This window comes from Acomys russatus, chromosome 5 (genome assembly GCF_903995435.1).
Source record: "Acomys russatus chromosome 5, mAcoRus1.1, whole genome shotgun sequence".
Taxonomy (NCBI): Eukaryota; Metazoa; Chordata; class Mammalia; order Rodentia; family Muridae; genus Acomys; species Acomys russatus.
In genome coordinates, this window is record NC_067141.1 from 6528441 (window position 1) to 6549349 (window position 20909).

General features: G+C 51.4%; 1 protein-coding gene across 1 annotated transcript in view; it reads right to left on the reverse strand.

Moving 5' to 3' along the window:
• Gsg1l (GSG1 like) overlaps nt 1-20909 on the reverse strand; it is a 193994-nt gene that overhangs the window by 69877 nt on the left and 103208 nt on the right. Inside the window, exon 3 of the mRNA XM_051145202.1 lies at nt 4830-4982. Coding sequence (XP_051001159.1) covers nt 4830-4982 — 153 coding nt within the window. The remainder of the gene's footprint in view (nt 1-4829; nt 4983-20909) is intronic.

Below are 20909 nucleotides of genomic sequence, written 5' to 3' on the forward strand. Positions count from 1 at the left end.
TTAGAGAAGCACAGGTACTTTGGCTGAAGGTAGCATCAGAGGTCAGCTCAACCCTGAACACACGACATCCTTTGGTTTGTATTACAGAAACTGTACTTTGGACTTTGTAACTTTATCTTTCTCCAGCCTGGTGCCATGCAGTTGGATCCTTTCACATTTTGAGGCAGCAAACTGTCCACCAGCTCATAATTCTCCTGCCTCAGCCTCTTGAATGTTGGGTTCACAGGAGCGTGTTACCATGCCTGGCTAAGGGTATGAGATTTCATTCAATCAACCCAGCCAGATTCTCATTAAAACCAGACTAAGCAGGCCAAGGACAGAGCTCAAGGTCAGGAGTGGTTAATTTGAAGACCCAGAGAGGTCTGAGTCAAAGTGGGCCACAGGAGTCTGTCTTCCCTGTAATACTGCCATCACAACCAACTACAATCAGTGGGCTGATTTTCATAATTGCTAATTAACCCTAATAACTGGTTTGCATACGGGCTGCCTGGCTCTGCTTTCTCATCTACCAGAGAAACATTGTGACCTTGGGCTCATCTGGCTCAGCAAGGCCCAACACACCCCAGGAGTCAGCACTGGCCTCTGTGCTGCTTGAACTGCCTCTCTTCGTGGGCTGCAGCAGCTCCCCCACCCAGGGGAGCCCACCGACATTGCTCCACCCCTCCAAGGCCCAGAGCATGCTATCCTCAAGGGGTCACCCCCATCAGCTCCCCGTGTCTTTCTGTCCATCTGCAGGTTCTTTGTAAATAGCCTTGAAGTTTGTGTCTGCTTTGCTCTGCTCTCCCCATCTCCTGGGTGCCTCCTACAAATGAATATTAAACCCTTGCTCTCTGCCACCTGCTAGTTTGGTCTTCGCCACTTCACCAGGCTGCTACTAACTTCTGAGTTTCTGTTTTCTGCAGATTAATTGAAAAAAAAAAAAAAGAAAGAAAGAAAAGTCTTTGTCCTCCTACCTGGTCACACCCACAGTGTGGCTCTGTGAAAGCAGTACAGACCCTTTGAAGCCAGTTTGAAGTGACTTAATTCCAATGCCACATTCAGCCAGCTGTGCCACCCAGAGCCAGTCAATTAACCTTTCTGATCCCTGGTTGTTCAGATGTCTGGAGTTATGGAGACAGTCAGTTTGCTCTAGCTGCTCTAGCAGTGGCCACCCTGCTGAGAGGAAGAAAGTTTTTTTTTTCCTGATGGGCAGAGCCTGTGATGAGCTGGTAGAAGAAGACAAAGTGCCTCAGCAACCCAACAAGAAGCTGAGGGGAATGGCAGTGCCTGCTGTGCCAGCTTTTCCTCCTTGCTGTAATTCCTGAGCAAAGCATCCTAAGAAGGGGCTTGTTTTTAGCTCACAGTTCAAAGGTACAATCCATCATGGCTGCCGAGTGCATGGCAGCATCTGCATCAGGAGGCAGGGGAGGTGTGTTACATCTGGAATCAGGGGATTGCATGTGCTGCATCAGGAGGCAGGGGATCACACGTGATGCATCAGGAGGCAGGGGAGGGGTGTGCTGCATCAGGAGGCAGGGGATCGCATGTGATGCATCTGGAGGCAGGGGAGGCGTGTGCTGCATCAGGAGGCAGGGGAGGTGTGTTACATCAGGAATCAGGGGATTGCATGTGCTGCATCAGGAGGCAGGGGAGGTGTGTTACATCTGGAATCAGGGGATTGCATGTGCTCCATCAGGAGGCAGAGGATCACATGTGATGCATCAGGAGGCAGGGGAGGCATATGCTGCATCAGGAGGCAGGGGATCGCATGTGATGCATCAGGAGGCAGGGGAGGCGTGTGCTGCATCAGGAGGCAGGGGATCGCATGTGATGCATCAGGAGGCAGGGGGGCGTGTGCTGAATCAGGAGGCAGGGGATCGCATGTGATGCATCAGGAGGCAGGGGAGGCATGTGATGCTCAGCAGGTTTTCCTCCTTTCTATGCAGCCTGCAAATCCAGCCTGTGGCATGGTGTTGCCCACAGTGAAGATGGGTCTGCTCCATTAGCCCAATCTAAACCTCCCTGGCAGACATGCTCAGAGGCTTGCCTCCTAGGCGAGTCAAATCCTGTCCAGTTGACAATATTAACCATTACAGCTGCTTTGGCTGACAACTGACATGTACTCATTTGGACTGAAGAAGGTAGAGAGGAAGGCTGGAGGCTTTGGGGCTGTGGGAGGGCTGCCTGGATGAGGGCCTGAGGGGGGAGGGAGGGGGAGAGAGAGAGAGAGAGAGAGAGAGAGAGAGAGAGAGAGAGAGAGAGAGAGAGAGAGAGAGAGAGAGAGAGAGGCTGCTGGCAAGAATAAGAAGTCAGTGTGTTGCAAGCACGGAACACCCAGCCCCCTCCAGCACCCTGACCCCTCCCTCTTGGTTCCCCCCTTTGTCTTCTTAGTGACCCCATTGCTCAGCCTGTCTGAAAGCAAGGGCCAGCTAGACAAGACCCTGCACAGCTGGATCAGGTGGGGCTCCCTGACCGTTTGGATCTAAGGACCCCTTCTCAGAACAATACTATCAGCTGCATAAAATAAATGCGCACAATTACAGAGGGAACCGATTGCGGGGAAACACGTTTAGCAAAGCGCTCAATCTCTTCATGTGGGGACATGCAGGCCGCTTCGTAAGCACGTTAAACAAGATTTGGTGGATGCTTGATAAATGCCCTGCTCCAGAGGCTGCACCATCAGAACACCTGCAACAGCTGCCGTGGGATGCGGGAAGGATGGGTGCTGGTGGGTCACTGCGTCGCTGCGCCTGCCCTATCACCACAGTGTGAGGAAATGACAAGTGACATTTACAAGCTGCAGAAATAAGGGTATAAATTGTTTTCCAACCCGGTTCACGGACTCTGAATTCTGTGAACTCCGAGCCTCACTTCGCCTCTCTGCCATTTCCTAACTGGCTGTCCCTTCACCATCTCAAAGTCCTGGGGGCCTCACCTTCTGCGTGGAGGGGTCCCTGTTTTAAACTCTACCCACTGTTTCTCGCCTTGATCACCACGTCAGCTTCCCCATCTCTATTCCCAGCTTCTCTGTTGCTCTGTGCCTCTGCCCTGGTGCTGGAAACGGTAAAGACTTCATATTTGCTAAGTAAGCACCACCAGTGAGCTACAGTCCCAGCTCCCCTATTAATCCTTTATTTTAAAACAGTCTCACTAAGTTACCCAACTAGTCTTGAACTCAGTCTGCAGCTCAGGTTAGTCTTGGTCCTTGAGATCCCCCTGTCTCAACTTCCACAACAGTTGGGATGAGGGGCATATTTGCTCACACAGCTCTGCTTGGTTGTATCCAGGCTCCACCCGGGACCGGAACTTACCTCCAAGGACAAAGCTGATCCTGTTCCTCCCTTGTCCCCTGGCTTTGGACTGCTCGTTGTCTCCCTGTTGCCTGCAGAATGAGCTTGGGGGGCCTTCGACAATCAGCAAGGACCTCATCCAGCTCTTCAGCCTCCTGCCGACCTTTCTTTCTCTTCCTCTCCCTTCCTGCTGTCTGAATCCCTGAGGCCCCAGAATTACATCCCTCCCAAACCCTGTGCCTGTGTGGGCCCCTCCCTGAGTTGTCTGCCAAAGAGACATAGCCTGGCGGGATCCCAAGGTCCTGCCACATTGTGGCTGGCTTCTCCACACCTCAGCTCAGCCCCACACTCCCTGCCTGGGTGGATGTGAGTGCTCCTCCTCCCTGGAACGGAGAAGTGCCCTGGCTATAGCATGGTAACTCTCACACCCTTTTACAACACAGCAAACTTCACAAGAGCAAATCCTTTTTCTTCTGAGTTTCCCCGGAAACTCAGGCCAGTGGCTGGAGCCCAGCAAACCTTCAGGATGTTGACTAAGTAAACGAATAAAAGACCAAAGACCGAAGCAAAGGGTGGGAGGGGTCTCAGTCCAGAGCAGCAGGGAACTGGATGGAGCCAGATGCTGCGCTTCTGCTCCTGTCTCCAGCCATCTCTCCTTTGTGTTGAGTTCCCCAGGTCCTCTCAGTGCATTTGATCTGGGGAGCAGGCTGTAACATGTTTAGTTCAGCTCTGTTCTTTGAGAAATCCCTCTGGTTTCTATACATACCTTCAATTAGAGGTGATTACGTCCCCTTGTTTTATTCAACGGCAGATCTGCCAGTGTGTGAAGAACGGGATTGTAGGGTTTACAGAAATTCAATTCGCATGTGGCTTTTTAGGGACATGTGGCTCACAGAGGCCGGCCGGCCAGCATGATGAACTAGCTTCAGAGACAGTAGCAACACTTCCATGTTCTTCCAAGCCACTCCTCTTCTCAGCCCTCCTGGACTTGAGTCTGGAGATGCCATGCTAGTCGCCAGGTCACTGGGATCAGTGGCCTTTGCTTGCGTGCTCTTTCTTGATCTCCCTGAGTTCTATGGAAGGTAGGCTTCTCCACCAGCACCTCCTTAGGACTCCCCTTTCCTTTTTCCTCTCTCTGTCCCTCCCTCCCTCCCGCCCTTCCATCTCCCTTTATTTTCCATTGCTAGGGATGGAACTTGGGTCTTTATGCATGTGGTCTACCCCTAAGCAGCAAACTTGCCACGAAAGTCCCCTTCTGTAGCCCTGTGAGAACCCTGCCACACACACCCCTTCCTATCACCTCCCTATCTTGTGCCCAAATCCAACGCACAGCCCAGCTGCACTTCACACTCAAGCTAAGCACCACATAGCTGAGCCTAGCTCTCTGTGCTTGCCACTATGAACCACCCTTGTGGTGGTGTCCAGCACACGGCGGACATTTATAAGTGGTAGGTCTGGCCTCACAGGAGAATCGATAGCCTGCATACTTCCATCCTCACAGAGGATGTACCCAGGCACAGGTGCACAGCATCCGCTGGTACGCCTCCCCAGCTTCCTTACCTGAGAGCACCGTGAAGACCGCAGCAAAGGCGTTGAGCTTGAGCCCGTCTATGACGCTGCTGGAGTGCAGAAGCTCAAGACACATGAGGCTGAAGCCGACAACCAGCAGGAGGATGTAGAGCACCTCGGAGACCACCGACAGCCACAGCACCCCTGGAGAGTGAGGTAGGAGCAGGTGAGAGACTGACCACCCCACCGGCTGGCACTACCCACTGAGAACAGCAGGTTGCTGCAAACCCACGCTCAGCTCTAGGATCTCCTGAGCTGCGGCACCCCAAGGGACCAGTGTCGGGGTGAGGCTGATGCTACAGAGCCACATGAGAAGTCTTTACTGGACCCCCTTCATCCCAGCTCCAAGGGCCACCTTACTCTACATGGACAAACTTTCTATTGCTAAGTCCCCTGGCAGGAGAGTCTCTGTTACCTGAGCTATAAAGCATCCCTAATCCTGATACCTGACCTCAAGCCTTGCCTACACCTTTGCCTGCCCTGCGCCCTCCCTTGTATCCAACCCTGCACTGTTCTAGAAACTACCACGGCCAGGTCGACAGCTTTGGCCTGTGGTTCTCCCAGGAGCTTCCACGCTCTGCTGCGAGCCTGCTGTCATGAACGCAAATGATTGATCACTGGCCTGGAACTGACCCGTCACTGGCCGTCTCTAGGACTCAGTATCACGTCGCTGAGGTGGGCCAGGAGGGAAGCTCACGGGGTTCCAGGGAGAAAAACCACCTGGTTCCAGCCCTTCCTGAGGGATGCTGCCCCTCAGCCCTCCTACTGATTGGGGTGTCTTTTGGGTTGCCACAGCTACCTTCCTCATATCAGTCCACCTTAGGCTGCTAGCACTGCTACAGTTTAGGGATGGCTGCTGTCTTCCTGTCCCACATTGTCACCTCCTCTTCTTCCTGTATGCTTGTCACTGACACCGCATCTGCTTTCTTCTGGTCTATGTGGTTTCCCTGCAGGGCCCCATCCTGGCACTGTGCCCTGAGCATGCAATTCATATCCAGCCGGTCCAAGCTTCATGCCACCCCAACTCAGGACTCAGAAACGAACTCCTGTGCCTCAGTTTATTCTTCTATAAAGTGGAAGTAACACTCAGAGCCGTGGTGCAGCACTGGGGAGAAATAGCTTCCTGGTACTGTGTAAGACTCTAGTTATCCCAGTGAGGGACCTGGTCACTGACCTGCTGCTGTTCTTGTAGAAGGGACGCTCTGACTTGTGGGAATGTAGCCTGCGGTCTTCTGACTGAGATCAAGACTAAAGATGGAGTCAACGGGCAGTAATGAACTTGTGGGTCCACAACAGGGGGCGGGGAGTAAATGGTAGGAATGGAGACCCCATCCACCCTATATTCCCATCCAAGCCACACTGATGTGTTAGAGGGTTATGAGTTAAGCCTGGCAGGTTGGAGATGAACCCCAGACCACTCCATTCTGTGAGAGCTCGCCACAAGAGAGATGGCTCCAAGAGCTGGTGTGAAAGAGAGACCTCCTGGATCAAGGTTGGGAAGATGAGGGCAGTGAACGCTAACTTGACACAGTCTGGAGCCACCTGGGGAAGAGTCTCGATGAGGAACAGCTCAGGTTGGACCGTGGGTGTGCCTAGGAAAGATTTTTCTTAATTATGTCAGTTGACGTGAGAAGAGCAGCCTAAGAGTGGGTAGCACCACTCCTTGGGTTTGGGTCCTGAGTTGTATGGGTAGAGAAAGAGAGCTGAGGGGTCAGCAGGCATGCGGCCATTCTCCCTTTGTACTTGACTGTGCCTGTGGTTAGCTGTTTCCCATTCCTGCCTCTAAGAGTGGCAGAGCAGAATTCTGAAGGGATCGTTCCTGAAGGGGACAGCAGTTCTGTCTTTACCCAGAAACTTCTGGGGACCTAAGGGGCCTGGGATCAAATGCAGGTTGTTTCACTGGCCAGGAGGGACCCACTCAGAACCTTGATGATCACTTCCGTGGAATGGGTGCCTTGGAAGAGGATCCAAGTGGTAACTTCCTCCAGAGAAATAGTCATTACAGTTCTTTATTAAGGAAATGTCCCCCCAAGACATGGGTAAGAGATGTGGGTAAGGAATGCAGGAAGGACAGGAAGGTAGGTGGTTGGGAAGCCATATCTCAGAGCTGCCTCAGCCAGGGCCTTGTTGGTCAACTTGGCTGGAGGGCACAGAGGAAGATGCATGTTCTGATGGGTGGACAGAAAGGACTCCAGGTGCCCCCAAGCCTTCCACGGGCACTGGGGGATTGGCGGGGCACCAGGGTCCCTTATCACCGGGTCTGTAAAGAACACTTCTTGTCCACTTTTATTATGACTGTTGTTGCTACTCTTAGCATGGCAATTACAATCTTTGTTATTATTCTTCTGCCTGTGTTTCTGAGATAAGGTCTCACTATATAGCCCAGGTTCCCCTAGCACTCAGATCCCCGGTTCCATGGTGCTGGGATTACAGTAGTGCATCACCATGCCAGCCTGTTATTATTCTTAGCTCCTTTGGGTTAGATGGGCGGAGCCTTCACATGTGAGTCCAGTGAGAAGATAAGGAGCTGAATCTAGCCAATCACTCCAGCCTCATCCTGGGGTGCAAGTGCCAGATTCTCCATCCTCAGTTCCCCAGCCACGCCCTAGACCCACATGTGCTCCACGCTGGCACCTTTGACCGCCTAGTGATACCATGACCACCAGTACCCGCACTGCCCCCCCAAGGAACCAACCTCATTCTCAAGAGGCAGATAAGAGTCCTTTGAGGCAGCGGCTGAGATGTGGGTGGCACAGTTCTATTTCCCCACAAAGACTGAAATACTGACTTGAACCAAAGTGAGAAAGCAGTTTTATTCCCATCATTTTAAAGTTCTTATTACCTCCATCCAAAGGGTCTTTAGTGGTACTAATAATGTGTTCTTAAAACTTTCCTAACACTTCTCAGTTTTGGTTCCAAGGTGGGGATCAGAGGGTCTCGTGAAGCCTAGACTGGTCTCCAACTTGCTATGTAGCCCAGGATGGCCTTGAACTCCTGATCCTCCTGCCTCTACCACCCAAATGCTCGCATTACAGGCGCGTACCACTATGCCTGACTTTGGTGCTAGAAACTGTACCCTGGGATTCAGACTAGGCAAGCACTCTTCCAACTGAGTCTCATCCCAGGCCCCTACTTGTCAGTTTTCAGAAGACGAGCCTGGTGCCCAGCATCCTCTGTGCACTTATAACTTCCTGGGCTGGTGATTCTCCCTGGATTCCCTTCACCCCACCCCCTCCTTCCATGCCTACTCAGACATCATTCCATGCCTCTGTCCAGCTCTGTGTCAGGGGTCTGAGCACCGCAGGCCCATGGCTCAGCCTCAAGAGTACCTGAGACACATGTGCCTCTGCTGTTCCACACTGCCCAAGCAGGACTGCTTATATTGTATTCTGCCTTCTTGGCTCTAAGCGTCCTCTCCCCTTGGCTAGGGTAGCACCAGCTCCCACTGCTGTCAGCCTTTGAGGACACTGGAGGCCTCAGTTCCATAAAGGTAGCCGCTCAGCACCATTTGAGCAACTCTTTGCATCCAGGAGTGTTTCCGGTGTTGTTTGAAGGATCCCCACCCCTCAAGGACACTTTCTGGCTCATCTTTTTGTGGTGGTCAATTCTGGTCTTCCATCCAGCTGGATCTAAGCCAATGGACCCAGGACCATCTTGACCAGCCATATAGAGGAACTGGAATCTTGGGCCCCACCTGATACTATGGAACTGGGCACTGTGTGCTATAAACTGCTGCAGCCACTGTGGAAATCAGCATGGAGGCATGAAACACACACAACAACACACACACACACACAGACCATATGACCCAACTATGCAACTCCTGGGGTATAGCCAAAGGAGTCCAACTCAGCATATCACAGAGACACCTACATATCAGTCTCTATTGCACCTCTAATCACAGTAGACAAGCAGATAAGGAAAATGTTGTATAAGCACAGTGGAATATTATCCAGCCATAAAGAAAGAAGGAAATGACATCATTTTTAGGGAAGTAGACAGGACTGGAGTCATCATGTTAAGTGAAATAAGCCAGACTCAGAAGACAAATCACAGTTTTCTTCTCATTATCAGAATCTATATTCAAATTAAAGTAGAAGGGAGACTGTGGAGGGTGCCAGTGGGGGAGGAAAGATAAGATAAGGATGGGTTTGATGGGATACATTATTTCCATGTGTAAATGCCATAGTGAAGTCTCACTCTTTTTTTTTTTTTTTTTAAACAAATAATATACTCTAATTAACACACAAAGAGAGAAGGAAGGCACAGTAGCTGACAGCGGAGCTTTCTCTGACTTTGATAGGTTTGCTGACGACATGGATACACGCTCAGGCTCAGATGCTCCAATCTTTCTCTTCAACATACATATGGAAAAGAGGGTTGACTTTGGCAAACACAAGCCTGCGCTGGGATGGCAAGTGTTGGTGTCTGGAGGACACAGAGCAGACGGTGGGAATAATGAAACAGGGAGGCGGGGGGGGGGGGGGGGGGGGGGGGGGGAGGGGGACAGTATGCAACACCAGGGACTGCAGAGAAGGGAGCAGCAGCCCCCAGCAGAGCTGTGCCTTGGTTATGGGGGAGGGGAGTTCTGTAATCAAAGACAGGAGGGAGACCAGTCTCCGAACTCAGCGCTAATGGCTAGATGCTCAGCAGAGAATGGGTGACCTTTGGGGGCAGAAGAAATGGAAAGATTTCTCATCAGGTGGGACTGAGCTGACAGTTAATCCTGTTAGCTGCACTTTTTGCCTTTTTAAAAAACAGCTTGGCGAGGTCAACTCTGACCTGCCATTGATGGAATTGATGGGTTTGCAGGACTGATTTCCCTTCCTGAAGTCCCTTCCGAGCGGAGAGTCACAGGACTGGCTCCTCACTGCGCTCAGAGACACCTGGGGGGGTCAAGCCTCAGTCAGCCTCCTGTGACCCTGAGTGTGGGCTTCACCTCCGTCCCCAGCTGCCCTCACTGGAGAAGTGGGCATGGTAGACATGGAGCAGGAATGACAGACAGTGCAGAAGCAAGCCCCTGTGGATGTCGTGGGCTTGATGCTCGTGTGTGTGGTGTGTCTGTGTGTGTGTGTCTGTGTGTGTGTCTATGTGTGTCTGTGTGTGTCTATGTGTGTGTTTGTGTGTGTGTCTGCATGTATGTGTCTGTGTGGGTAGGTGTCTCTGTGTGTGTCTGCGTGTGTGTGTGTCTATGTGTGTCTATGCGTGTGTGTCTGCATGTGTGTGTCTGGGTGTGTGTCTGCATGTGTGTGTCTGTGTGTGTCTATGTGTGTATGTGTGTTTGTGTGTGTGTCTGCATGTGTGTGTCTGAGTGTGTGTGTCTATGTATGTCTGTGTGTGTCTATGTATGTGTGTGTGTATGTGTGTCTGTGTGTGTGTCTATGTGTGTGTCTATGTGTATACGTGTGTGGGTCTGTGTGTCTGTGTATGTCTGTGTGTGGGGGTGTGTGGGTGTGTCTGCGTGTGTGTGTCTGTGTGTGTCTGCGTGTATGTCTGCGTGTGTGTCTGTGTGTGTGTCTGCGTGTGTCTGTGTGTGTGTCTATGTGTGTGTCTGGGTGTGTCTGTGTGTGTGTTTGTGTGTGTGTCTGCGTGTGTGTGTCTGTGTGTCTCTGTGTATTTGTGTGTCTGTGTGTGTGTGTGTGTGTGTCTGTGTATGTATGTGTGTGTGTTTGTGTCTGCGTGTGTGTCTATGTGTGTCTGTGGGTGTGGGTGTGTCTGTGTGTGTGTCTGTGTGTGGGGGTGTGTGAGTGTGTCTGTGTGTGTGTTGGTGTGGGTGTGTGTATGTGTGTGTCTGTGTATTTGTGTGTCTGTGTGTCTGTGTGTGTATGTCTCTGTGTGTGTTTGTGTGTCTGTGTGTCTGTGTGTATCTGTGTGTCTCTGTGTGTCTGTGTATTTGTGTGTCTGTGTCTGTGTGTCTGTGTGTCTCTGTGTATTTGTGTGTCTGTGTCTGTGTGTGTCTGTGTGTCTGTGTGTGTGTGTGTGTCTGTGTAGGTAAAGTAAGACCATTTCTGGTGAACAAGCATAATTACTAATTATAGTCAAATAATTATTAGCTATAGTGAAACCTCACTCAAGGAAGGTGGGGTCTACCTTCCAAGGGCTGTGTGGCCTCAACATACACCGAGCATACGCCTCACCATGCAGGCTTGTCAGACCTCTTGATGGAAGGATGCCTGAGAAAGGCTTGTTTTTTACACTCAATATGTCTTTGGGTAGCGTTCATGCTAAACAACAAGGGAAGTCAAGCACTTGGCTGGGGTATGGTAGCTTATGATTCTAACCCCAGTGCTTGGACTCAGGGAATCAGGAGGATCAGGAGTTCAAGGCCATCTTGTGCTACATATCTGCCTCAAGACTAACTGGAGATACACAGGACTCTACACATAATTAGTTAGTTAATTAATAAAGAAAAGGTGAGAATCAATAGAGGAAGATGCTCAACGTCCTCATCTGCCTGCGCGTTTGCATGCGTGGGAGCTTGCACCTATATCCTCAAGAGCACCACACGCGGAAAGTATAAATAGCAGACATTTAATCACCCTCATATGCACCACGTGCGCACAGAGAATATAGAATTGTAAATATATAAACACCTTCATATGCACCACACAAGATGGCGGAAAGTACAGCAAACTAGATATGTAAACACATTCAGTGGCTGTCATTACCAGATACGACATGCTACATGTAACTGGAGACTCTCTGCCTCCGTGTGACTGCAGGTGTGCTGGATTTGTTAGAGTCACCATGGCCACAGCAGCAGAGTGAAGTCTTGTGATGTTAGGACAGTGACAGGAATTTTCAGTTTGGTTGTATTCTCATGGGACCAGAGCTATGAATGTGACCACCATTTGGACAGGTTGATGGGGCCCAGCAAGGTGGCTGCTGACCACTCGTGGGTGGGTGCCCTGGTGGATGGGAGCCTGAGACTGGGCCCATAGCCATCAACATGTGGAACCACAGCTCCTGTGTCATGCATGAAAACCAGGTCATAATTATAATCAATACTAAGACAGAGAGCCTGGGCGGGCGACACACCCCTGCTGAGTCCCAGTGTTCTCTCCTGAAAGTGGGGTCTCTGCACCCACTTCCTGGGCTGCTGTAAGGACTAGGTAGCTCATTGGTGAGTCAAGAGCTAGCCCCTCTCTGTCTGCACATGCTGTGTGAAGCCTTAGCGGTTCCTACTATGATCCTAGTGCTCCTGGTGTGGTGACACTCAGGGGACCCCTGAGGTCTGGGACAACAGCCTATCAGCCTTAGACAGATAAAGTCCTTAGGGGGATCAGAGGGGAACAGTTGCAAAGTCATAGAAAACCAAGATGGGATGGTGTTTGAAGAGGGAGGAAAACAATTCTTTTTCCTCAAAGTAAATAAATAAATAATAATCCATCTGTTTAATACATTGGATCAATAAAGTCACAGCACCGTGGCTGAGGGCTGAGTTTGGCCTGCACGCCCTGGCTCCGAGCGAGCACGTTAAGTCATGTAAAAATGACATGAGCCAGTCTGCTGGGGCTGGGAACAGCTCAGTGACAGCTGCTGCTTATGAAATGTCAGCGTGGGGGAGGGAAGGGGGGTGGATCAGTGACCAGAAGGTGTGGGCTGTCAGGAAAAAAAGGCCAGAGGCCTCACAGAAGCAAGAGAGGGCTGCCTGGAGTCACAGAGCCCCCAGCCTGCAAATCAGAGGCTCCCTGTGCAGGGCATGCTGGGATGTGCTGTCTCAGGGCAAGGCGGAAGCAGAGGCAGGCTGTGAGCTCAATGCACCCCCTGGGCCGTTTCCCATCACATAACGGGAACACACGAGCAGGGGGTACTCTGTCAGCAGACAAGGGACAGGAGCTTAGAGAAGAGGGGTACCCAGAAGGGGAAACTTTAGGGAGACCAACAGACCTACCCCTGTTGCTAGCATCTCCCTACTTGGAGCCCTGAGGCAGGGCTCAAAGGTCCACCTGCTGCTGCGGAGCCTCAGTTTCCCCCTTGAGAAAGTCAGGGAATTCTCACACAAGCTGCCAGCAGACAGAATCCAACCAGCAGAAATGTCTTGTTTGGCCCACACAATATTTTTAAAAATATCTGCGTTCATTGTCAACATTTAAAAATAGGAAGCGCCTCACCAGGCTCCAGTTTTCTGAAGTTCATTTGCAAATTGGGTGGGTGTGGCATAGCGAGCCCGAAGCCCCACATGGCCACCGAGGTGGGGACAAGTTAAGGCAGAGCTACCTCCCAATAGGGCACACATGGACAGGGTGGCCTAGACCCCACCTGGCACCTCAGCCCTTCAAAGATTCCTCCCTGGGTTTATAGGTCCACATGGCAGCGTCTTAAGGCCATTTCCATCCCTGATACTACAAGGACATGAATTTTATTTTTTTCTTTCTGTATGGCTGCCTTGAATCTGTAAACTTCCTGCTTCAGCCTCCCAAACTCTGTGGTAACAAGTGTGTCCCCAACTCCTGGCTATGCGTGCAGCCTAGGCTCTGGGTGGCACTGAGACCACATGTTGGAGATATGCCAGCACCTGGATCACCAGCTTTTAATAGGCTAAGGTCCTAGCATCCATGCAGAATGGCAGATACTCAGAATTAACTGGAAAGAAGAAAGGCCTTTGGTTCAGATTCCTAGACTGGTTTAGCAGAGTCAAGAACGTGAAATGGGAATGAGTCTTGTCCACACTTTATGGCCTAAGCCATGAAATGTCCCCAACAGGCTTCCATAGTTGAGCGAACAGTCCCCAGTTGATGGTGCTGTTTGGGGTCTGGCTGAAGCAGATCACAAGGAGTGGGCCTTGAAGGGCACACACCCCACACACTCGCATCCCTCCACACCCCCCATCCCCGGTTCTGGTGTATGCTACCTGCCTCCTGCCTGGCGGCACAGGAAGCTGCCCTGCCTCCACCCTGCCATCCCCGCCATGGTGACGGAGGCCTTCTAAAACTATTCTCTTAGGTTGCTTCTGTGAGTCATGCTATCCTGTGACCAGAGGGGTAGCCCTATCCCACTGCATCGCATCCAGTAGTCTTTCTACAGAGGCCCGGAGACCGGGGGTGGGGGTGGGGGGGTTCCCAGCACAATGATCTCAATCCCCTTAACAAGTCAGGAAGTCTTTTAGGCTTTGACTCAAGGTCACAGTGGGCATTCTCAGTGGCTGCCCCTGTGGGACCGTTGGGGGTGGAATTCCAGTGTTAACAGTCAGGTTCTTGAGAACATGGAACCTGGCTGCTTTCTACAGACCTAGGTTTTCTAAAACCATCCTTTCATATGCCACATGACAAAGCACATCAGGGCCTCAGCATATCCAGGAGCTCTGGGGTGTTCAGGACCCACTCTCACACAGACTGTTGACTCGGGTCAGCAATGGGCCAGCTCCCCAGCTGGCCTAAGAGGCACAATCAAGAGCCAAGAGAGAGGTCTGCGGCAACAGGTTCCAATATGTTAGTGGAGTACTTAGTGCTTGAGCCAAGTGAGTCCCAAGCAGAGATGCTCACCCCAGCCTCAATCTCACCAAAACTCTCCACGTCCTAACCCTCAGACCTGTGCTCATGCCACCTTGCGTGGCAGTGGACCTCACAGTTGTGATTAAGACCTTGAGGTGGCAATAGCCTGGTTATAGGGTCCACACGTGTCATCACAGTGGAGCACTGTTCGAGGAAGATAGAAGGCTGGCTCGGAAATGAAACAGGCCTTGGAAAGACAGGAGCTAAGGGACCCAATATCCTTCATAATGAAACGAGGCAGAAGAACAGGTTGTTAGGAGTATGGAGAACGTACCACATAGGGCTGGGGTTGGGGCTCAACTGTAGAGCACTTGCCTAGCATGAACAAAGCTCCAGATTCTGTCTCCAGCACTGTGAAGTTTCCAGAAAGCAACCTAAGCCTTGTGACAGACCTCTGACTTCTCACTACAGACCTCATCGGTACATAAATCCAAGCTATGTTACGCCACCAGGTTCCTTCAAAGTCACCTCTTCCAATGAGCCTGTCCTGAGCACCTCAGCCTCAGCAGTGGTCCCGTGGAGACCCCTGCAATATGTGTCATGTCTCCCATAGGGGAAGAGTCTGAACATGGACCAAGCCCTCTGCAACTGACTTTGACCTTCCCTGACCTCTTTGAACCTCAAGTACTCAGAGGCCCTCGTGACCTCAGCAATGGCCACTGAGCAAACTGGCTTGTCTCTGGCAGTGCTGTCCTTCCTCAGAGCTCAGAGGCCATGGTCCCTGTTAATTCTAAACCATCTCTGGCAGATGCGCCCTTTAGAAAGGGCTCTGCTGGAAGCTAAGGGCAGTCACGGAACATCTGCGACATGTCACAGTGACCTTGGTCTCCAGCACCAGATGACAGGAACTTCTCGTTCTCTTCAGGACCCGGAAACTGGCTTTGGGAACACACTACTGCCTTGCATGCTGGGACTGAAGGGTGAGAAGAGGCGGAGGGCTGGAGATTACAAGGCCAAGGCTGAACTGCGGCCCTGCAGACAGGCCTGCCAATCTCTCTTAGGTCATCCTGGCCTCCCTTTTCTGTCTGTATCTTGTAAGCGCATGGCACAGAGGCAGGCATAGAAGGTCCAAGGAGTCCTGAGGACAGGCCTTTGGGCTTGTGTGGTTTTGTGCTCTTTCCCCCATGAACCCTGCTCCCTTTTCTTTTTGTCCTTTATGTACCCTTTCTGTCTCTCTCAATTTATATCCCTCCTCTCTGTCTCCTTCCAGCTACCTACGATATTCTTATATTTTTAATTCAATGCCATGTTCATATTTTTAAAGAATCAATATTCTTTTTTGAGACTCTGCCAGACCAGGACCACATTCCCACTTGTGGACAGTAACCAGGGCTCAGTGTGCAGTGAGAGAACCAGCCCACATTGTGGACAGACAGGTCATTCTGAGTGGCAGTTGGAGGAAACTCTGTGTGTGTGTGTGTGTGTGTGTGTGTGTGAGAGAGAGAGAGAGAGAGAGAGAGAGAGAGAGAGAGAGAGAGAGAGAGAGAGAGAGAGAGAAAGGGGGGGGGTACACAGTCAGTGATGGAGGTCAGAGGCACACAAGGAGTCGGGGAGAAGGATGAGGCCAGCAGGGCATGATGGGAAACTCCTTGTAGCTCCTGGGGTGCTGGAAGTAATGTCTGCCCCTGGTTCTGGCCTCCCACTGTATGTCTGGTCCACCCAGATGTGAGCAGCTTCCACCATCCACTGGCACTATCATGAGTTCATCCACCATGCCTTCCCCACCATGATGCAGGGGGCGGGGAGTGTGTTAATGAGCCAAGATACAGTTTCCCCCTTAGGTGGTTTCTGTTGGCATTTTGTCTTGGCAGTGTGGAAAGAAACCAAACCAGAACAGAACAACTTCCCAAGCCTAGACCCTGCATCAGCACCACAGAGGCACAGAGGAAACGGATCTAGCTCCAGCTCCCCAGGAGCCTCAGACTGAACAAATGGGTCACACGCTCAATCATGGCCATGCACAGGCCATCCAGGACTGCCAAGAGCCATAATTGCCCTCAACTGACTGTGAGAATGTATCTACATCACCCCCTGCGTTAGCTATGAGAGGAAACTGAGGCACAAAAACACTCAGTGCCAAGCCCAGAACTCCAGACATCAGGTGGCAGATCTGGGACTGCTTCCAGTGGGAAGGGACAGGGCAAGTGGGGTGTGGTGGGGGGCTTGTACATCACTTCCTGTACCCAGAGACATGTGGGCAAGTGACCTAAACCTTGCTGAACCTAGATTGTTTCATCTGCATGGTAGCATGCTATTGGCAGAGCCTTAGTGGGGCCTTCCAGGAAACAACAAAACATGCTAGAAGGTGTCCAGGATGCAGGGGACAAAGGATTGAAGGCCACTGTGAGGTAGACTATGCCCCAGCAGGGCTGTGACGACAAGAAAAAAGCATCTGGTCTGGCTGGAGAGTCCCTGGGAGGATGCCATCACCAGGACAAGAGGAAGTCCAGGAACACTGAACCAGATGAGGAAGTGGAGGCTAGGAGATTAGTGGCTCAGTGGTTGAGTTGAAGGCCACATTCTGGCTAGGAGAAGCCAGAAGTAGCTGGGTCAAACTGGGTAGATAAGTTTTCCCAGCGACCAAGCAGAGCCAGGAGCATGGAGGAGCAAAAGTGAACATTTCCCTGGAGACGACCATGGGGTTTCCGCTGCTGATGCAGTCTTATGGTGGTAGACACAGCAAGGTGGTCCCAGGCAAGATGGGCTGCCCACTGAGGTATTGCCTTTGCAGCTCTCAGTGTGCGTGTATCACATGGCCACGTCTATAAGAGGACGTACAACTCCACAGAGTCCATCCGTCTGCTCCCAGCACTCTACTTTTCCTTGACCACCCTATCTTATCTTCCGCCCTTGCTTGCTCCTTCTGGTCATGGTGGCCTCTCTGCTGCTCCTTCAAGGCAACAGATCTATTCTACCATAAACGCTCTTTCCAGGGTCTGCAGTGACCTAAATATTGTCCGTGTCCCCTAGGTGCGCTTGTGTTCAAATGTAATATCTAAATGCCGTATTTGGCATTGCCTTCCTGACATTGATGCTTAAACCTGCCAGCAGCAGTCCCGCACATGTCGTGTCCCACTCAGCGTCACCCGTGTGGGTGCAGCGTGGACTCTGGGAGAGCACTTTATAACCCTCATGGACTTAGAACCTGATCATAAGGGAATCCATTTTTCTTTATCCCATCACCATATGGGAAAGACTCGCTCTGAGAGAGTGGGAGACTTGGACAGCCACCAGCATAGCTGGGGGGCTTCCATGCTCAAGAAGATATTCAGCTGGGCCACACAAGGAGGAGGATAGTATTCAAGGCATAGGAAGAAGATTGACAAACTGCCCCAATCTCCAGTATATGCGCTCTTAGGCAGCTCCAGCCCAGGTGGCTGTTTGACACCTGGGTTTCACTGTGTAGCCTCGCTCATCTTGAACTTGCTATCTTCCTCCCTCTGGGCCTCACCAGTGCTTGGATGCCAGGCGTGTTCACCACGTTTCACTGGGAGACTGGGTTATTCTGGCCTAGGGGAAATTGTCATGGAGAAGGGAAACAGCACGTGTGTGTGTGTGTGTCTATGTGTCTGTGTCTATGTGTGTCTATGTGTCTGTGTGTGTGTGTCTATGTGTCTGTGTCTCTGTTATGTGTATGTGTCTGTATGTGTATGTGTGTATATGTGTGTATATATGTGTGTCTGTTTGTATATGTGTGTCTGTGTGTATCTGTGTGTGTATACGTGTCTGTGTGTGTCTGTGCCTCTGTCTGTGTGTGTCTGTGTGTGTCTATTCGAGCATGCCACGCACTCACACCACATAAGGGGCAGGGGGGTGGGAATCCCATCCAGTCTGTCAGCCACTTTGTGCTGACACTGGAAGGACACTGCATCTTTCATCCTGCCCTCTCCCTGCTGCCTCCACCTGGACCACAGGATCCTGGCTTTATCACTTTGGCAGAGGAATTTAAAAATACCCAGACTTCCCAGCCTAGAGTTTGCTCTCTCATCTAGAGGCACCCACAAAGCTTTTGCCAATAAAAACGACATTTTCCTTTGGTGTTTATAAAGATCAAAGTCCGGGGGAATAAGCAGGCTGGCGGCCTTTGAGAACAGCGGCTTCCCAGAGCCTGAGGTTTGAGGCTTCAAAAAAAAGGAAGTTTTTTAAGGAGGCCCAAAAGGTTAGCTTTCCAGACGGTTCACAAAAGAAGGAGCCAATCCAGCCAAGATCAGATGAAAAAATAGATCCAACCTCAGTAGTAATAAAATTTAGATTAAAATCCCACAAGGCAGCTCTCGAAGCAGGCCTATTAAGCAAAGATTTTTTAAAGATGAACTCTAAGAGGCGGAGAAGAAAAAGTGGCTTTCCCTCGAAGAAACATTTATTTCTCCCGTTTTCCAGGCCCTCTGCAGATAAAAGCCAGGCTGCTCACACTAGCTACCATATTGGGCACTGTTGCTCTTGCTTGTTTCTTCTGCAATGTTCTTCTGTCTTGTCTTCCTATGCCTGGCTACTTTTCTCCACTTGGGTCTCGGTTCAATTCTCAACTCCTCCAAGAAGCTTCAGAAGGCTACCCAACTCACCCTGGCACCCTGCAGTGTCCTGCTGCTGGGCAACGCCCCCACTGAGACATTTCTTTGTCCCTCTACAGCATCCCCTTGCTTTGGCCTTCCCATCCGTGAAATGGGTGTTCCTACTGGCCCTTTCTTCTTCATAACGCCCTGGCGCCCTGCCTGCTCTGCCTCTACTCTCTCTCCACAATGCTCTGGACAGCAAGGCAGTGTTCCCTGTGGGTACAGAACCAGCTTTTCTTTCTAGGGACCACACCCCCTCAGGATTATGTGCCCTTGTGTTCAGGGAGCCGGGCCCTTCAGCTCCAGGGTGGGGCTGTGTCCAGGGAAGGATGAGGCATCGGAGTTTTCAGGACTAGACACATGACTGAAGCTGAACCAGTCAGGGTCCAACCTGAGACTTTCCAGCAACATGTGCCCTCTCCTTCCCACTGGGCGTTGCTAAACTGAGGAGGGGAGTGGAAGCTGTGGGGAGTACCTCTGTTCCCACCCAGTTTGTCCTCAGGAAGCTTGGTGTGGGGAAGAGCTGAGTTCAAGTTCACGGTGCGCTCAGAGCACCCGGCTCCAGCTATGCCTGAAGGGCCGGAGCGTAAGCCCTTTGGGCAGGCTGCTGTCAGAATTCTCTACATCTTGAGTAGCTTTTGGCCTTTGCTGTCCCTGTAAGGATGCCTCTCACAGGAATGTTTGCTTACTGGTCAGTCAGCCTCCCAGGTCAGACTGTCACCACTCTGTGTGACACTGCTAGGCACAGCACTGGCCAAGTCACCAGGGAAGAGAAAAAAGCCAGACAGATAAAGCCAGGCAGCTTGAGGCCTTAATGGAGGGGTTTGCTCTGTCAGTTTCAGAAACCACAGACTATGATCTGAGCAATTAACCTTTCTGTGGAAGTCAAGGCCGATTATGTCCCGGGGGTGTCTGGGCATCTGTGTAGCTGACCAAATGCCTCAGCCTGTCTTGGTTTTTACAGGCTGAACTCAACACCATCGTTTCCCACAGCACAGGCTGCTGCCTGGTTTGTCTGCTCCTTCCACAGGCCGCCCCTCCTCCCTGCTCCACACACTGTCCTCAGTGACCTCTGCCCTTTCCCTTTCCCTCTACACCCCCATCCAACACCTCCAAACAATGTTCTGGGCTGGAAGCTTGCTCCCAAGTTCTGTGCCCTCTGGTCAGACCCGACACCCCACCTTTGGTCTCAATCCTGTGATTTGTCTCAGGCAAGACATTAATGGGACAGAAACACCTTGCTACATTAGTGTAGTGCTGGTCACTAACGGCTTTATCTCCATCCAAGACGTGTCCAGGCTAGCCCATTGGTGGCTCAGTAACCAGATCCCCCTCAGAGTCAGTCTATAACCCTAAGGTAAAAGCAAGCCCCCTGACAGCAAAAGCCTTAGCAGTACAGACTCAGCCTTGCATACCTTTGAGGTATGGTTGTTACGGTGGCATGGCTGTGTCTGTAGATAGCTGATACAGCTTGTAGGTGCTCCGGTTCCCTCCAGCTTCCCTGGTATTCTCCGTCTGCCTAACATGCCTTTCCTATGCCAGCTGTGGTTAGTGCTACATGTGGCTACAGCAGAATGGGCCAGCATTATTTCTTAGGATGCTTGAGGCTGAAGTCTGAGATCAGGGGGCTGGTATGGCGTGCTGTGCCCTCATGATGTCTCCAGGTCAAACTGGGCTGTTGCAGAGCGTAGCTGTATCGCAGCAGCAGCTCAGCTTTGGGGATTTGGAGCCCGTCCTCTAAACTCCTGGTTTCCTTACCTGAACTGGGAAACAATAATCACATTTCTAGCCTGGTGTCAAAGGAGAGCCTTCACTCTACCATGCCCTGTGTACCTAGAGTGTAAGGATTTGCCTTCTGGTGAGATCTGGCCTCCAAGGCCAGATCCTCACCTCTTCCATTCCCCATGTGTGGCCGGGTACCACCCAGAGAAAGCAGTTCTGCTGTGGCGCTGGAGGATGCCGAAGCTTTTCTCACTGAGATGTGTTTGGCCCGGCTCTGAAAAGCTGCCACTGCCAGTCCTCTG